Below are 14,423 nucleotides of genomic sequence, written 5' to 3'. Positions count from 1 at the left end.
TCAAACCAAGGCCCTGATTAATTTTTCATGATAATTTTCATGGTAGTATTCTTTTGTCCCATAGAACTCACCAGACTAACAAGTCCACAGGACAAAAAAAAATTGTGGATCCTTATTGTTTAGAGACCCAGCTATAGTCTGGCCATGCTGTGGGTGGGTGTAAATATGCTTTATTTGTTATTACTTCCCAATGTAAACATTTCACTCGAGCAGGTCAGTTTCCACATAGTTTTAAGATTATTCCATGTCCCTTAACCTTTATTCATGCTGTTGTTTGCTTTCTGTTCAGGGACCTTGAGGAAGTTATTTATCTTTGTGTATTTTCTCAGTAGCTTTTTTTCTTATCGTCTCAGTGAATGGTATGATTGGAAATGTCTTCTTTCCATTAGAAGGACTGAGACAGGTACGCAAGGAAGTCTGGGAAATGTAATTTTTAGCTTTCCACCAAACTGGAGGGGAATTAGAGTGGATAATTTTTTTGTCACTGATCTTAACCTTGTTTCTGCTTTTTATTTCTTACTTTTATTTTTCTATTCACCAGATTTCCTAAATTGGCTTTTTTTTGGTAAACTTGTTAAACCACATGTGTCTTTGTATAGCAGTCTTCCTAGGTCTTGCTATACTTATCTCCAGTGTGAGAGAATTAGACCAGGTATCTTTAAGTTTTCTTTCAGCTATAAGCTTCTGTTTATATCCATTTATATATTCTTTCATTAAAAATATTTATTGAATGCCTGCTGTTTGATAGATATGCTCCACAATATAAGATTATGTACTCTCTAATAATAAAATACTACATGTTTTTCAGTATCCAGGTTATGTACTGCTTCATTTGTAAAGTCTTAACCTGACACTGTAGCTTATATTATGTTGCCCCTAAATTCTTTTAGTACTTACTAAAGAATGTAGACATAGGTTAACTGGTGTTTGGCTTAGTGTTTTCATTACTTAACTTAATTGCTAACACCTTGAATACTTTTATAATCATTTAATATAGTGACAGTCACAGAGTGATAACAAATACAGTGATACTAACATTTATGAATACAAACTTTGAGGCAGGCTTTGTTTTAAATGCTTTACATATATCCATTTCTTTGCTACAAAATATTTAGGAGATGGGATCTCTTTTCATCCCCCCTTTTTATTTTATCCTTACTTGAGAACATTTTTGCATTTATTTTCAGATAGAGTGGAAGGGAGAAAGGGAGGAAAAGAGAGAGAGAGAGAGAAACATTGACGTGAGAGAGACACATCTAGTGGTTGCCACCTACTCCTGGGGACAAACTGTAACCAAGGCTAGGGCCCCTTTGTTTTCTTATTTCTTTTATCCTAACCTGAGGACTTTTTTTTTTTTTTTTGCATTTATCTTCAGATAGAGCAGTAGGGAGGAAGGGAGGAAGAGAGAGAGAGACACATCAATGTGAGAGAGACACATCGAGTGGCTGCCACCCACACGACCCCCAACCGGGGCTGGGGACAAACTGCAACCGAGGTATGCTTCCTTAGTGGGAACTAAACCTGGGCCTCTCTGGTCCACGGGCTGATACTCTAACTGCTGAGCCAAACCGTCCAGGGCTTCATCCCCATTTTTACAGATAAGGTAAAACACACAAAGGTTAAGTAAATTTCCTCAAGATTATACTGCTGATTCATGAAGCTAAGATATAAACCCAGGGAGTCACATTACTATATACCCAATGAATAAATGAAATGTTTTCCTTTTAAGTATTCATTGGTTACAGCTTTGATAGCTATTTGCACTTTGGATAAAAGACAACAGATAGGTCACTTTGGGGAAGAATACTTTTTAAACAAGGACAAATAACTTTCTTAGCAAATTAAATAAATATTGAGTGATTCACAATAGTGAATATTCAAAGTGTGTATACTTGGGGATTTTGAATAATGTGTCTGTTTTTGAAAGAAAGTTTGCAACATGCATAATACTTATACAGGGTAGGGCAAAAGTAGGTGTATAGTTTGTATGGGAAGACACGTAGGTTATGATTATTACAATAGCTTTATTAACTCTGTATGCCATGTACTCACAACTGTAAACCTACTTTTGCCCCACCCTGCAGATAACTTTTGATTTGTATTAAGTGTCTTGATTATTTAATTTGTTTCTTATCATTTTCAGTTGAGTGGTGATTTTATGCAATGGCTTCAAGCCACAGTTCTTCACCAGTGCCTCAAGGAAGCAGCAGTGATGTTTTTGTTAAAAAAGAGGTAGATTCAACAAAACATATTCGACCTGTGCAGTCACTGCCAGATGTGTGTCCCAAGGAACCCACAGGTAATGTTTTTTTTTTGAGGATTTGTATTATCTTTAAATGAATAGATAAATTTCATGTACTTATCTTAAAAGTAAATTTTATAATGTTAAAACTGAAGAGATAGAAATAATTTGGTAGTAAGTAGATTAGAAAACTGTAGTATAGTTTTTTTCATGCATTTTCATAAAAGAAGTACCTACATAAACTAAAAAAAAAAAAGTTTTGAAAATGTACAGATTGAAAAGCTCTTTAGTTAAACATAATACAGTCAATCCTCATTATTTGTGGTTTCCATATTTTGGCACTTTTGTGATCATTTGTAGACATGTACAGAGGAGTGAAAAATTTAAATCGCCTGATATACACGCTCCCACTTGATATTAAACAAGGCAACACTATGCCTTCTTGTTTCAACTGTCATGGTGTAAACAAGTGTCCTTTTTGTGGTCTATTTAATGCTATGTTTTTTGCATTTTTGTGTTTTTTATTGGTGAATTTGCTTTTTAAAATGTTCCTAAATGTAGTGCTGAAGTGCTTTCTAGTATTCCTAAACACAAAAAGGCTGTAAAGTGCCTTATGAAGAAAATATGCATGTTATATAAATTTCATTCAGGTATGAGTTATAGTTGTATTAGCTGTGAGTTCAATGTTAATGAATGAACAATATATATTAAATAATGTATCTTTAAGTAGAAACATGTATAAGATTCTGTATTGATCAGTTGATGAAAATGTTGTGACCAGAGACTTGTAGGACTCTAACCCTCTATTTCCACTAGGGGTTCAGTATTTGCTAATTAAGTGTTCAGTGACTTTCTAGAACAGAACTACTGTGAATAACAAGAATGAACTGTGTATTTTTCTTTCCTCTATGGTTAAGGCCACAGCAGTTTTTTTGTTTTTTTTTTAATGTTATCTAATTATAAGCCCACCCCCCAAATATTGGAACTAGTACTGTCAGCCATAGTACAATGGAAGAAAGGTCTACCTATTGGGAAAAAGTGGAATATTAAAGGATAGAAGATATTCAATAGAAGGTAGAAGAATTTCAGTGTTGAAAGATAAATTGTATAGTAGGGAAAGGAATTAATGAAAGACTTTCTTTACCACCCAATCTACCCTGTAACTACAGCCCTTAATTTTTTTACATCTTTTATCTTATACATGTTTTTTCTTCCTTTGGCAATTGATGCTGAAAGCTCAAGTTTATTTAATCAGATTGATTTTTATTAAAGCATTTGCTGTAGAAGAGAGTTTATGCTTTGTATAATGTAGGATCTAAGCATTTTTATAGTATGTACTTTCAAACATAGAACTTACTTTACAGAGTTCTCTTGTTTACTTTTTGCAGGTGATTCAAATAGTTTATGTGTTGCCCCATCTCTAGTTACAGATCAACATAGATGGACTATATATCATTCCAAAGTAAATCTCCCAGCAGCATTAAATGATCCTAGATTAGCAAAAAGAGAATCTGACTTCTTCACAAAAACATGGGGATTGGACTTTGTGGACACTGAAGTCATACCTTCATTCTACCTCCCACAGATCAGCAAGGAACATTTTACAGTATATCAACAGGAAATCTCTCAGGTAATATCTAATCTTGAAGTTCGTTATGGTCAGATCAAAGGTGATAGAAAGATTTTTAGTTTGATTTATAATGTATTTTGACCAATAGTCTTTGAAGAACCTATGATATTTTTTTGTTCATATACATTCTGTACTGAGTTGTATTTAATTCTTTGCTTAGATTTCTATAAATATATTTTTCTTACTATAGTGATTTTTCAAAATGACATATTTCTAAAAGTGCTGAGATTCAACATGAAAACTACCCTACCTACCAAGGAAAAAATGGTTTTATTGGGCCTATAAAGCCCAGAAAATTGTGAGTTTGAGAAATGAGCAGAATGGAATTATTTCTATGTACTCATTTACCACAAATAATTTAATAGAGCATCTTAGCTCTAGCAGATAGTCTTAAATATCTCTAGACATGTTGCTGTAAACTCATTTCTGAGAGCATGAACGAGTGCAGTGCAGAGTCTGAGATGGCTTATAATTCATTTTTAGAAAGTGACTTACCAATATAAATCTAGTTACCATTTAAATCTTTTTTAAAAAAGTCATTAAAGTAGTACAGAGGATATTAAAATTTTTTAAAATTTAGGTTATAATTGACATATAACATTATTAGTTTCAGGTGTACAGCATATGCTGTGATATTTGTTTATATTGTGAAATGATAATCATAAGTAGTCTATAGTTCCATCTGTCACCATATATAGATACAAAAATTCTTTTTCCTGATGATGGGACTTTTAAGATCTCTCAGTAACTTTCAAATATACAAGAGTTTATTAATTATAGTCATCATGCTTTATATTACATCCCCATGATTTATTTATAATTGGAAGTTTGTATAGGGGATATTCATTTTTAATTTTATAATCCTTTTTATACTTTTTTTTTTATGAGCAATCCTAATTTGCATTTAGCTCATTTTATTTTACTTGATTACTTTGTTTTATTTTTATGATTTGGAAATAGGCTGAATGTGGCTATATTATTAACATTAATACTATACTGTATCTGGTTTATTTTTAGTACTAATATGTTTGTACAAAAATTGTAAATATTATTTACTTTTGTATGTGTATATTGCCATATATACTCTAGGATTTTTGTGTTCTGTTTTCAATGATCACATCTAACTCTTTGGATGTGTTAAGTGGATAAGGTGTCATTTGTTTTTTTGTTAATCCTCACCTGAGCATATTTTCCCATTGATTTTTGAGCTAAATGGAAGGGAGGGAGGGAGGGAGAGAGATAGAGAGACAGAGAGACAGAGAGACAGACAGATACATCTTTTGGTTGCCTCCTGCATGACCCTGACTGGGGCCGGGGATCAAACCTGCAACCAGGTATGTGCCCTTGACCAGGAATCAAACCTGTGAGTGACCCTTTGGTCCGCTGGCCAATACTCTAACCACTGATCCAAACTGGCCAGGGCTTAAGTGGATGAGTTTTAATATGCTTTTTTGTTTTGTTAATCCTCACCTGAGGATATTTTTCCTTTTTTGTTGATTTTTAGAGAGAGTAGAAGGAGGCGAGAGGAGGGAAAGGGAAAGAGAGGGAGAGAGAGGCACTGATGTGAGATAGACACATTGATTGGTTGCCTCCCTTATGACCATGACTGGGAATCAAACCTGCAACCCAGGTACATGCCCTTGACCAGAATTGAGCCTGCAACACTTCGGTTTGAGGGCCGATGCTCTCAACCTTGACCCAAACCGGCCTGGGCTATTATGCCTTCTTTTTGATGGTTTCTAATATCACACCTCATAACATTCAGTTTGGCTTTTTTATTTATCCATTTATTTATCAAATACTTATTGAGTGCTTTCTGTGTGCCAGACACTGTTCTTTTTTTTTTTTTTTTTTTTTTTTATCCTCACCCGAGGACATTTTTCCACCTTTTGTACAGATAGAGTGGGAGGGAGAGAGAGGAACAGAGAGAGAGAGAAACATCGACGTGAAAGGAACACATCGAGTGGCTGCCACCCGCACAACCAACCAGGGCCGGGGACAAACTGCAACCGAGGTACATGCCCTTAGCGGGAACCGAACCCGGGTCTCTCTGGACCGCAGGCGGACGCTCCAACCGCTGAACCAAACCGGCCAGGGCACAGACACTGTTCTAAGCACGAGAGATATAGCAGAGACCAAAAACAGGCAAACTTACAAACTTACATTTCTAGCAGGGTTATAAGCAATAAACCCTAAAGCAACCACTAAAATAACAAAACAAAGTATTATAGCTAATAAGCCAGTGGAAGAGATAACGTACAATAAAGTAATTCTCAATCCAAACAAAGGCAGAAAAAGATTAAAAAGGGAAAAAACAATAGATGAGAAAAAAAGAAAATAAACATCAAAATGATAGACTTAAACCTAAACCTATCAACAGTTACATTAAAATGTAAATGTTTAAGCACCCCAAGTGAAAAAGAGATTGTGAGATCAGGTGAAAAGCAAGACCCAACTACATGGTGCTTATAAGAAATGCACTTGAGCCCTGGCTGGTTTGGCTCAATGGTTAGAATGTCAGCTCACGGACCAGAGAGGCTGGAGTTCAGTTCACGATGGGGCACATACCTTGGTTGCAGTTTGTCCCTGGCCCCTGTTTGGGTTGTGTGCGTGGCAACTAGTCTATGTGTCTCTCTCACGTCCATGTTTCTCTCTCTCTTCCTCCTGCTCTATCTGAAGATAAATGCAAAAATGTCCTTGGGTGAGGATTAAAAAAAAAAAAAAAAGAAAGAAATGCACTTGAAATACAAAGACACAAAACATTTAAAAGTTAAAAGGATGGAAAAAGTTTTACCAGACTTAACACTAGTCAAAGAAAGCTGGAGTGGCTATGTTAATGTCAAGCAAAGTAGATTTCAGATCAAAGACTGTTACTAGGGATAAAGAAAGTCACTCTCCGAGGAGCTCTTGATAAAGAATATAAAAACACTACAGCTAATGGTGAGAAACTAGAAGCTTTCCCTTTAAGTTCAGGAACAAGGAAGGTAAGGATGTCCCTTCATACCATTCCTTTTCGACATCATGCTGGAAGCCCTAACTAATGCAGAGAGACAAGAAAAGAAAAAAAAAAAGGTATACAGATGGGAAGGAAGAAATAGAACTATCTTTATTCACAGATGACATGATCATACAGTCATCCCTCACCACTTCGTGCTTCGACTTTGGAGGCTTCACTCTACCGCGTTTTTTAAAATACTATACTAAAACCGCGATAGAGTGAGGCTGCGAAAGTCGAAGTATGAAGTGGCAAGGGACGACTGTATAAATAAAGAATCCTACTTCACAGAAATTCATTTATCACAGTAGAGGCTGGAACTGATTAACCACGATAAACGAGGGCCTACTGTATATGTAGAAAATCTCAGAGAATCAAAACAGAAACTTTTTGGAACTAATAAGCAATTAAAGCAAGTTACAGGATACAAGATTACTGTTACAAAAGTTTGCTTTCTTTTATGCTAATGGTGTATAATTTGAATTTGAATTGAAAACACACCACCATTTATATTAGCACCAAAGAAAATGAAATACTTAGGTATAACTCTAACAAAATATGTACAATATCTGTAAGAGAACTACAAAATTCTGATGAAAGAAATCAAAGGAGAACTAAGTAAGTGGAGAGTCCCTGTACATGAATAGGAAAACTCAATATTGTCAACATGTCTGTTTTCCCAACTTAATATATACATTTAGTGCAATTTCAATTAAAATCCCAGCAATTTACTTTGTAGATATTAAGACACTGATTCCAAAGTTTATAAGGGAAGGGAAAAGAGAGTAGCTAACATATTATTGAAGGAGAAGAACAGATTTGGAGGCCTGACACTACCTGATTGCAGGACTTACTGTAAAGCTATAGTAAGTAATACAGACAGTGTGGTATTGGTTAAAGAACAGACCATACAGATAAAAGAAATAGAATAGACAGCTCAGAAATAGACCTACACAAATATGGTCAACTGATTTTTGACAAAGGTTGAAGGGCAATTCATTCAAGAAAAGAGAGTCTTTTGACTAAATGGTACTGGAACAACTAGACATCCCCATGCAAAAATAAAAAAAATCTAGAAACAGACTACCTATACCTTTCAGAGAAATTAGAGCCAAAAGGGTCATGTTCCTAAATATAAAATGCAAAACTGTAAAACTTCTAGAAGATAACATAGGAGAAATTTTATGACCTTGAGTTTGGTGATGACTTTTTAGATATGGCATCAAAAGTAATCAATGAAAGAAAAAATTGACAAATTGGACTTTGTAAAAATTACAAACTTCCAGTCTGTGAAGAAGACTGTTAAGAGAATGAAGACAAGTCAGAGACTAGAAGAAAATGTGATCAATGATAAAGGACTGGTATCCAAAATATACAGATGACTCTTAAGAAAACAAACAACCCAATTTAAAAAATGGGCAAAGGACTTGAATAAATATTTCTCTGGAGAAGATATACAAATGATCAATAAGAATGTAAAAAGGCCCTGGCTGGTTTGGCTCAGCAGTTAGAGTGTCAGCCTGCAGACCAGGGAGTCCTGGGTTCGATTCATGCCAAGGGCACATACCTAGGTTGCAGTTCATCCACAGCCCTGGTTGGGGTTGTGCAAGTGGCATCCAATTGATGTGTCTTTCTCACATTGATGTGTCCCCCCCCCGTCTGAAGATAAAGGCAAAAAAAGGAAAAAAGTCCTTGCCTTTTTGGCTCAGCAGTAGAGCATTGGCCCATGGATCAATGAGTCCTGGGTTTGATTCCAGTCAAGGGCATGTACCTTGGTTGCAGTTCATCCTCGGTCCTGGTTGGGGTCGTTTGGGAGGCAATCAATCAATGTGTCTCTTTCACATCAATGTTTCTCTGTCCCTGTCTTTTCCTCTCTCTCGACCTGAAGATAAATACAAAAACAAAAAAAGAATGTAAAAAGATGGTTAACATACCTAACAGTTTTATTTTATTATTATTTTTAATTCTCATTTGAGGATATTTTTTCATTGATTATTCAAATAGAGAGGGAGAGTGGGAGGGCGAGAGAGAGAGAGAAACATCGATGTGGGGAGAGACTCATTGATTGGTTGCCTCCTACACTACCCCGCCAAGGCCAGGATCAAACAGCAACTGAGGTACGTGCCCTTGACCAGAATTGAACTGCAACTCTTTGGCCTGCTGCTGACACTCTAACTGCTGAGCCAAACCAGCCAGGGCTTAAATGGTAAATTTTATGTTATGTAATTTTACTACTCACACACACACAATGGTCAAAAGATCTGAACAGACATCTCACCAAAGATGGCAAGTAAACATGAAAAGATGCCCATCATCATATGTCATCAGGGAATTGCAAATTAAAACAATGAGATTCACTACACATCTACTAGAATGGCAAAATCCAACACTGACTACCAGATGCTGACAAGGTGGACTTATAGGAATTCTCACTCATTGTGGGTAGGGATGCAAAATGGTACAGCCATTTTGGAAGCCAGTTCTGTAGTTTCTGACAGACTACTATCAGAACTCTGAACACTACTGGCCCAGTGTTCTTTTTCTTACTGCACTCCACCTTCCCTTGTGTCCTATTGGTGGTATCTCTGAAAAGATAACAGTGTTGTTAGTGGTTATCTAATATGAAATCAGAGTGGGATTTTTTTTTTTTTTTACTCAGAGAGTAAGCGTCAAGTAATAACTATCTTAAGTATATTGGTTTTCAAATTTTCTTTCTTTTTTTTTTATCCTCACCCGAGGACATTTTTTCATTTTTTTGTTCAGATAGAGTGGGGGAGGGGAGAGAGAGAGAAACATCGACGTGAAAGGGACACATCGAGTGGTTGCCACCCGCACCACCCAACCAAAGCCGGGGACAAACTGCAACTGAGGTATGTGCCCCTAGTGGGAACCGAATCCGAATCTCTGGACCGCAGGCCAATGCTCTAACCGCTGAACCAAAGCGGCCAGGGTTTCTTTCTTGTTTTTAAAAATTATTTTCTTAATTGATTTCTGTTATGTAAGTAAGGGTTTTTCATTCACTTTCCCACTTCATTCCAAATTTCTAGAGATATTAAGTGTCTCTCATATCCATGTTTCTCTCTCTCTTCCTTCCTCCCTCCCACTCTATCTAAAAATCAATTGAAAAGCCCTGGCCAGTTTGGCTCAGCAGTTAGAGCGTTAGCCTCTGGACCAAAGGGTCATGGGCTTGATTTCAGTCAAGGGCATGTACCTCGGTTGTGGTTCGGTCCCTGGCCCTGGTCAGGGTCTTGTGGGAGGCGGCCAATCGATGTATCTCTCTCACATGGATGTTTGTCTGTCTGTCTCCCTCCTTCCATCCCACTCTATCTGAATATAAATGGAAAAATATCCTCAGGTGAGGATTAAAAAAAAAAAATCAATGGAAAAATAACCTCAGGTGAGAATTGAAAAAAAATATTATGGCCCTGTTCGGTTTGGCTCAGTGGGTAGAAGTATGTCGGCCCATAGACCAATGAGTTGCAGATTCTGTTCTAGCCAAGGGCCTGTACCTCAGTCGTGTTTTGTCCTTGGCCCTGTTTGGGGTCATGCTGGAGGCAACCTGTCTATGTGTCCCTCTCATGTCGATGTTTCTCTTCTTCCTTTCTCCCCCCCCCCTCCCTCCCACTCTATCTGAAGATAAATAGAAAAATATCCTAGGTGAGGATTAAAGAATAAAAAAGTAGCCCTGGCTGGTTTGGCTCAGCGGTTGGAGCGTCGGCCTGCGGTACAGAGAGACCCAGGTTCGGTTCCTGCTAAGGGCACGTACCTCGGTTGCAGTTTGTCCCCGGCCCTGGTTGTTTGTGCGGGTGGCAGCCACTCGATGTGACCCTTCACGTCGATGTTTCTCTCTCTCTTCCTCTCTCCCCTCCCGCTCTATCTGAACAAAAAAAATGGAAAAATGTCCTCGGGTGAGGATAAAAAACAACAACAAACAAACAAACAAACAAAAAAAGAATAAAAAAGTAAAAAATAAAAAATTATGTAAAATGGGATGGGTGTAAGTATATAGGTGTTCGTACATGTCAGTGATATTTAATAAGCATACTTATTTGTATTTAATTTAAAAAGACTAGTGATTTCATGTTTAAAAATCATAGAACTAAGTTGATATATTCTGATATTCTGTTATGAACATTTTGATGCTTTGAATATTCATGTTGCCACATAGCACTGATTACGTTATTTATTTAATTGTCCTTTTATTAGAGAGAGAAGATTCACGAGAGATGCAAGAATATTTGTCCTCCTAAAGATACCTTTGACAGGACTCTCTTACATACTCATGGTATGAATATGTGCTATTTGTAAAGACTATGTAGATGAACATGTGCTATTTGTAGAATAGCATAAATATTAATGAACAAAATCCTAATTTGGGGACCTTGTTGGCTATCCTACCTATATTTTTTATTTTTAGTGAAATTTTATAGCTTACCTTTATAATCTTTTCTAAAAACTTTTGAGAGAAGAATCGTGGGTCTGATGGTAGTATTGTCTTCAATTCAACAAATGCTTATGTAATATCTGTGTACTTGGTACTTTGGTTATTGCTTAAAAATAGATGAATAAGAAATAATCCCTGACTTAAAGAAGCTGATGGTCTCCTGAGTAAGGTTAAATAAATAAACCCCAAATTGCAGCACTGTATATAAAGTCGTAAGATCAGCATGGTAAAATTGTATAGAGCTTCTAACTTAGTCTTAGAAGATTTCCTAGAATTGATGATGATTGCCTGTGTTTTAAACTAGCTATTGAGAAATATTTATGTGGGAAAGACATTGCAGGAAGAGGATAATTTTTACAAAGCTATAGAGTCGATAGATAAATTAGCATGTTCAAGGGACTGCAAGAATTTAGTGATTTGGCTCTACTTGGAGCAAGAAAAGAAGTTGAAGAAATAGGTGATAGTCAGATCAAGAGCCTTGTATGCCATGCTAAGGAATATTTCTTCTCTCTCTTTTTATCCTCACCCGAGGACATTTTTCGATATTTTGTTCAGATAGAGGGGGAGGGGGAGAGAGAGAGAGAGAGAAAGAGAGAGAGAGAGAGAGAGAGAGAAACATCAATGTGAAAGGGATACGTCGAGTGGTTGCCACCCACACGACCCAACCAGGGCTGGGGACAAACTGCAACTGAGGTATGGGCCCTTAGCGGAAACCGAACCCAGGTCTCTCCAGATCGCAGGCCGACACTCTAACTGCTGGGCCAAACTGGCAGGGCTATTTCTTCTCTCTTAAGCAGTACAGAGGTACAAAATATTTTAACCAGACAAAATCATATTTATGGTTATACATTTCTGTGAAAACAGTTGTGGGTAATAAATTTTTGGATAATGATTTAACTAGAGGCAAGGAGACAGTTGGAGGCTATTGCAATAATACAAGTGAAAAATCATGTGGTGCCAAATAGTAGCTATAATGAAGATGGAGAGGAAATTAGGCCTTTGAGAGATTGAGGCACAGATTTTGGGGGTCATTTAGTTGTTGGTAATGGATAAAGTTGATTCAAGAATGACTCCCAGGTTTTTTGCTTGAGCAGCTGCCTAGGTGAGGTACAATTCAGTGAGAAAGGCAGTAAAAGAGAAATTTTGGAGAAGATGGAGGCTGGTTTAATTGAAGTTTTGCAAAGAAGATGTCTGGTATGCAACCTGGAGCTCAGGAAAGAGATCTAAGCTGGAGATGTAGATACAAGTAGTCATGATCATAGACATATGCTAGATAATAGCATGGTAATTGAATCCAAGGGCATGGATGGGATCACCCAGGAAGGATGTGAATAGTGAGAAGAAAATAACTGATAATAGAACACTAGGAACCTGTCATATTTAAGGAGCAGATAGAAAATGAGGTACTTGGGAAGGAGACTATAAAGAAGTAGATTAGAGAGTCAACCAAGGGAGAATTCCACCTTTGGAATGAGAATTTTAAGGAAGTAAAAATAATTAGTCTATAGTGCCAGAATACTTCAGTTTGCACCTTGAGAAGTCTTTGTGGATTGGGTAATTTAGGAGATCTTAGGGAGAGCTTTTAAACTAGAGTCTTAGTTACAGAAACCTCAATACTATATATTAAAGTGTGAATACAAGAGAAAGAAGTAGAGACTACCAGTGTGGATGTTACATAAGGATTTGAGATACAGGGTATTTGACTACAGAAGGAACAGAGTGGGAAAATGTTTTTGCATGGCCAGACTAGATGAGGCAGGAGAGGCATTTGCATAACCCCAAGAGTGATTGCTTTTTAAATTTTTGTACCCAGGGTCCTCCCTTATCTCCATTCAGTCTGGACCCTATGTTTTCTCTCTCTCTCTTTCTTTCTTAATGGGATAGAATGGAACATACTCCTATGCAGAGAGGAAAATGCTCTTAGAAAGGAGGGAGAGGTTGAAGATACGGAGAGAGGCAGGGTAATTGAAGCGAGCTCACAGAAGAGACAGGAGGGGTTGGGGATGGGTTGCTTTTGGAAAGGAGAGTACCTTGTCTGAGATCTTATTGGTGAGATGAAGGTAAAGTAGGTTCAGTTGCAGATAAGTTTGTAGGTGATACAAACAAAGTGTATAAGAAGAAACTTACCATGGTGTTGAAAAAAATCTTTGTTCAGAAGAAATGCTGGCAGGGATGGTGGATGTTTTGAACAATTGAAAAACAGTATTCCTATTTTAAAATTTAATTCATTTTTAAAAACTACATAGCATGCCAGACTTAACCTCACCAAAACTTAGTAAGATAGCATCAAGCTTTCTGTGTAGCTAATCATTGTAGACTAATTTAATTATAGACTAATCATTCTCACTTAAAATGTATTTAGTTTTTTTATTGCTACTATACAATTGATTAAAATTATTTGAGCATATGTCTTATTCAGTGCTTTGTATACTACTAGGGGATATAGGAGATACTTAATAGATACTTGTTGAACAAAGAAACTTAAGTGGTTATTTGGTTGTGACCTAGTAGTATTGAATCTTGTCAAAGTATATTTTATGGAAGCAAAATGAAAACAAGTTTAAAAATCATATTCTCCCATTTCTTTCTTTTCTTTGTTTTTTGTTTGTTTTCTTTTTTCTTTAAATAGATAAATCCAGGACAGATCTGGAGCAAGTACCTAAGGTAACAAAGCTTAAAAAATGAGAATGCTGCTTTTTAATATTTGATCTTTAATTTTGCATTTAAGAAGCTTTCATTTAGCTGTTTTCTGACTCTTTGATCATTTTACCTCTTCTGGAACATTGTTACATCACTTTTCTCTCTCTTTTGCATCATCAATCCCTTCTTCATCACCAACACGTACAAATATGTTTAAGTCTCTTCATTCTAAAAGAAGAATTTTGTTGGTCTTATTATCCTTTCAAATTACTACAAGACATTTTTTTTGTAAGAAAAATTTTGTAGAGATGTGTAATAGATGAGTTTTTTGAGGGGGGAAAGAATCCACTGCATTCATCAGATTCTCAAAGAATCTGGTAATTGTTCTTTAGGATGAAAAGAGACAGATGAAAGGCCTAAACAAAAAGAAGAGGGCAGTCATTTTAAAGTTATTTGATTCCTATGAAATAGA

General features: G+C 36.5%; 1 protein-coding gene across 14 annotated transcripts in view; it reads left to right on the top strand.

The window, feature by feature from the left end:
• The window catches only part of VPS54 (VPS54 subunit of GARP complex), a 104,712-nt gene that overhangs the window by 28,170 nt on the left and 62,119 nt on the right, over positions 1-14,423 (top strand). For 5 of the 14 annotated variants that reach the window (XM_036262681.1, XM_036262680.1, XM_036262673.1 and 2 more), the window contains 4 exons: positions 2,144-2,299; positions 3,631-3,872; positions 11,074-11,152; positions 13,941-13,975. In XM_036262681.1, coding sequence (XP_036118574.1) covers positions 2,164-2,299; positions 3,631-3,872; positions 11,074-11,152; positions 13,941-13,975 — 492 coding nt within the window. In that variant the 5' untranslated portion in view covers positions 2,144-2,163. Of the gene's footprint in view, positions 1-134; positions 154-332; positions 404-551; positions 653-2,110; positions 2,300-3,630; positions 3,873-11,073; positions 11,153-13,940; positions 13,976-14,423 lie in introns of those variants that run through there. The other 9 variants (XR_004959680.1, XR_004959679.1, XM_036262683.1 and 6 more) reach the window with 7 other exon arrangements.

Source organism: Molossus molossus, unplaced genomic scaffold (assembly GCF_014108415.1).
Source record: "Molossus molossus isolate mMolMol1 unplaced genomic scaffold, mMolMol1.p scaffold_m16_p_15, whole genome shotgun sequence".
NCBI lineage: Eukaryota > Metazoa > Chordata > Mammalia > Chiroptera > Molossidae > Molossus > Molossus molossus.
The sequence above is the reverse complement of the archived record's forward strand: the minus strand, read 5'-3'. Positions and strand labels throughout refer to the sequence as shown.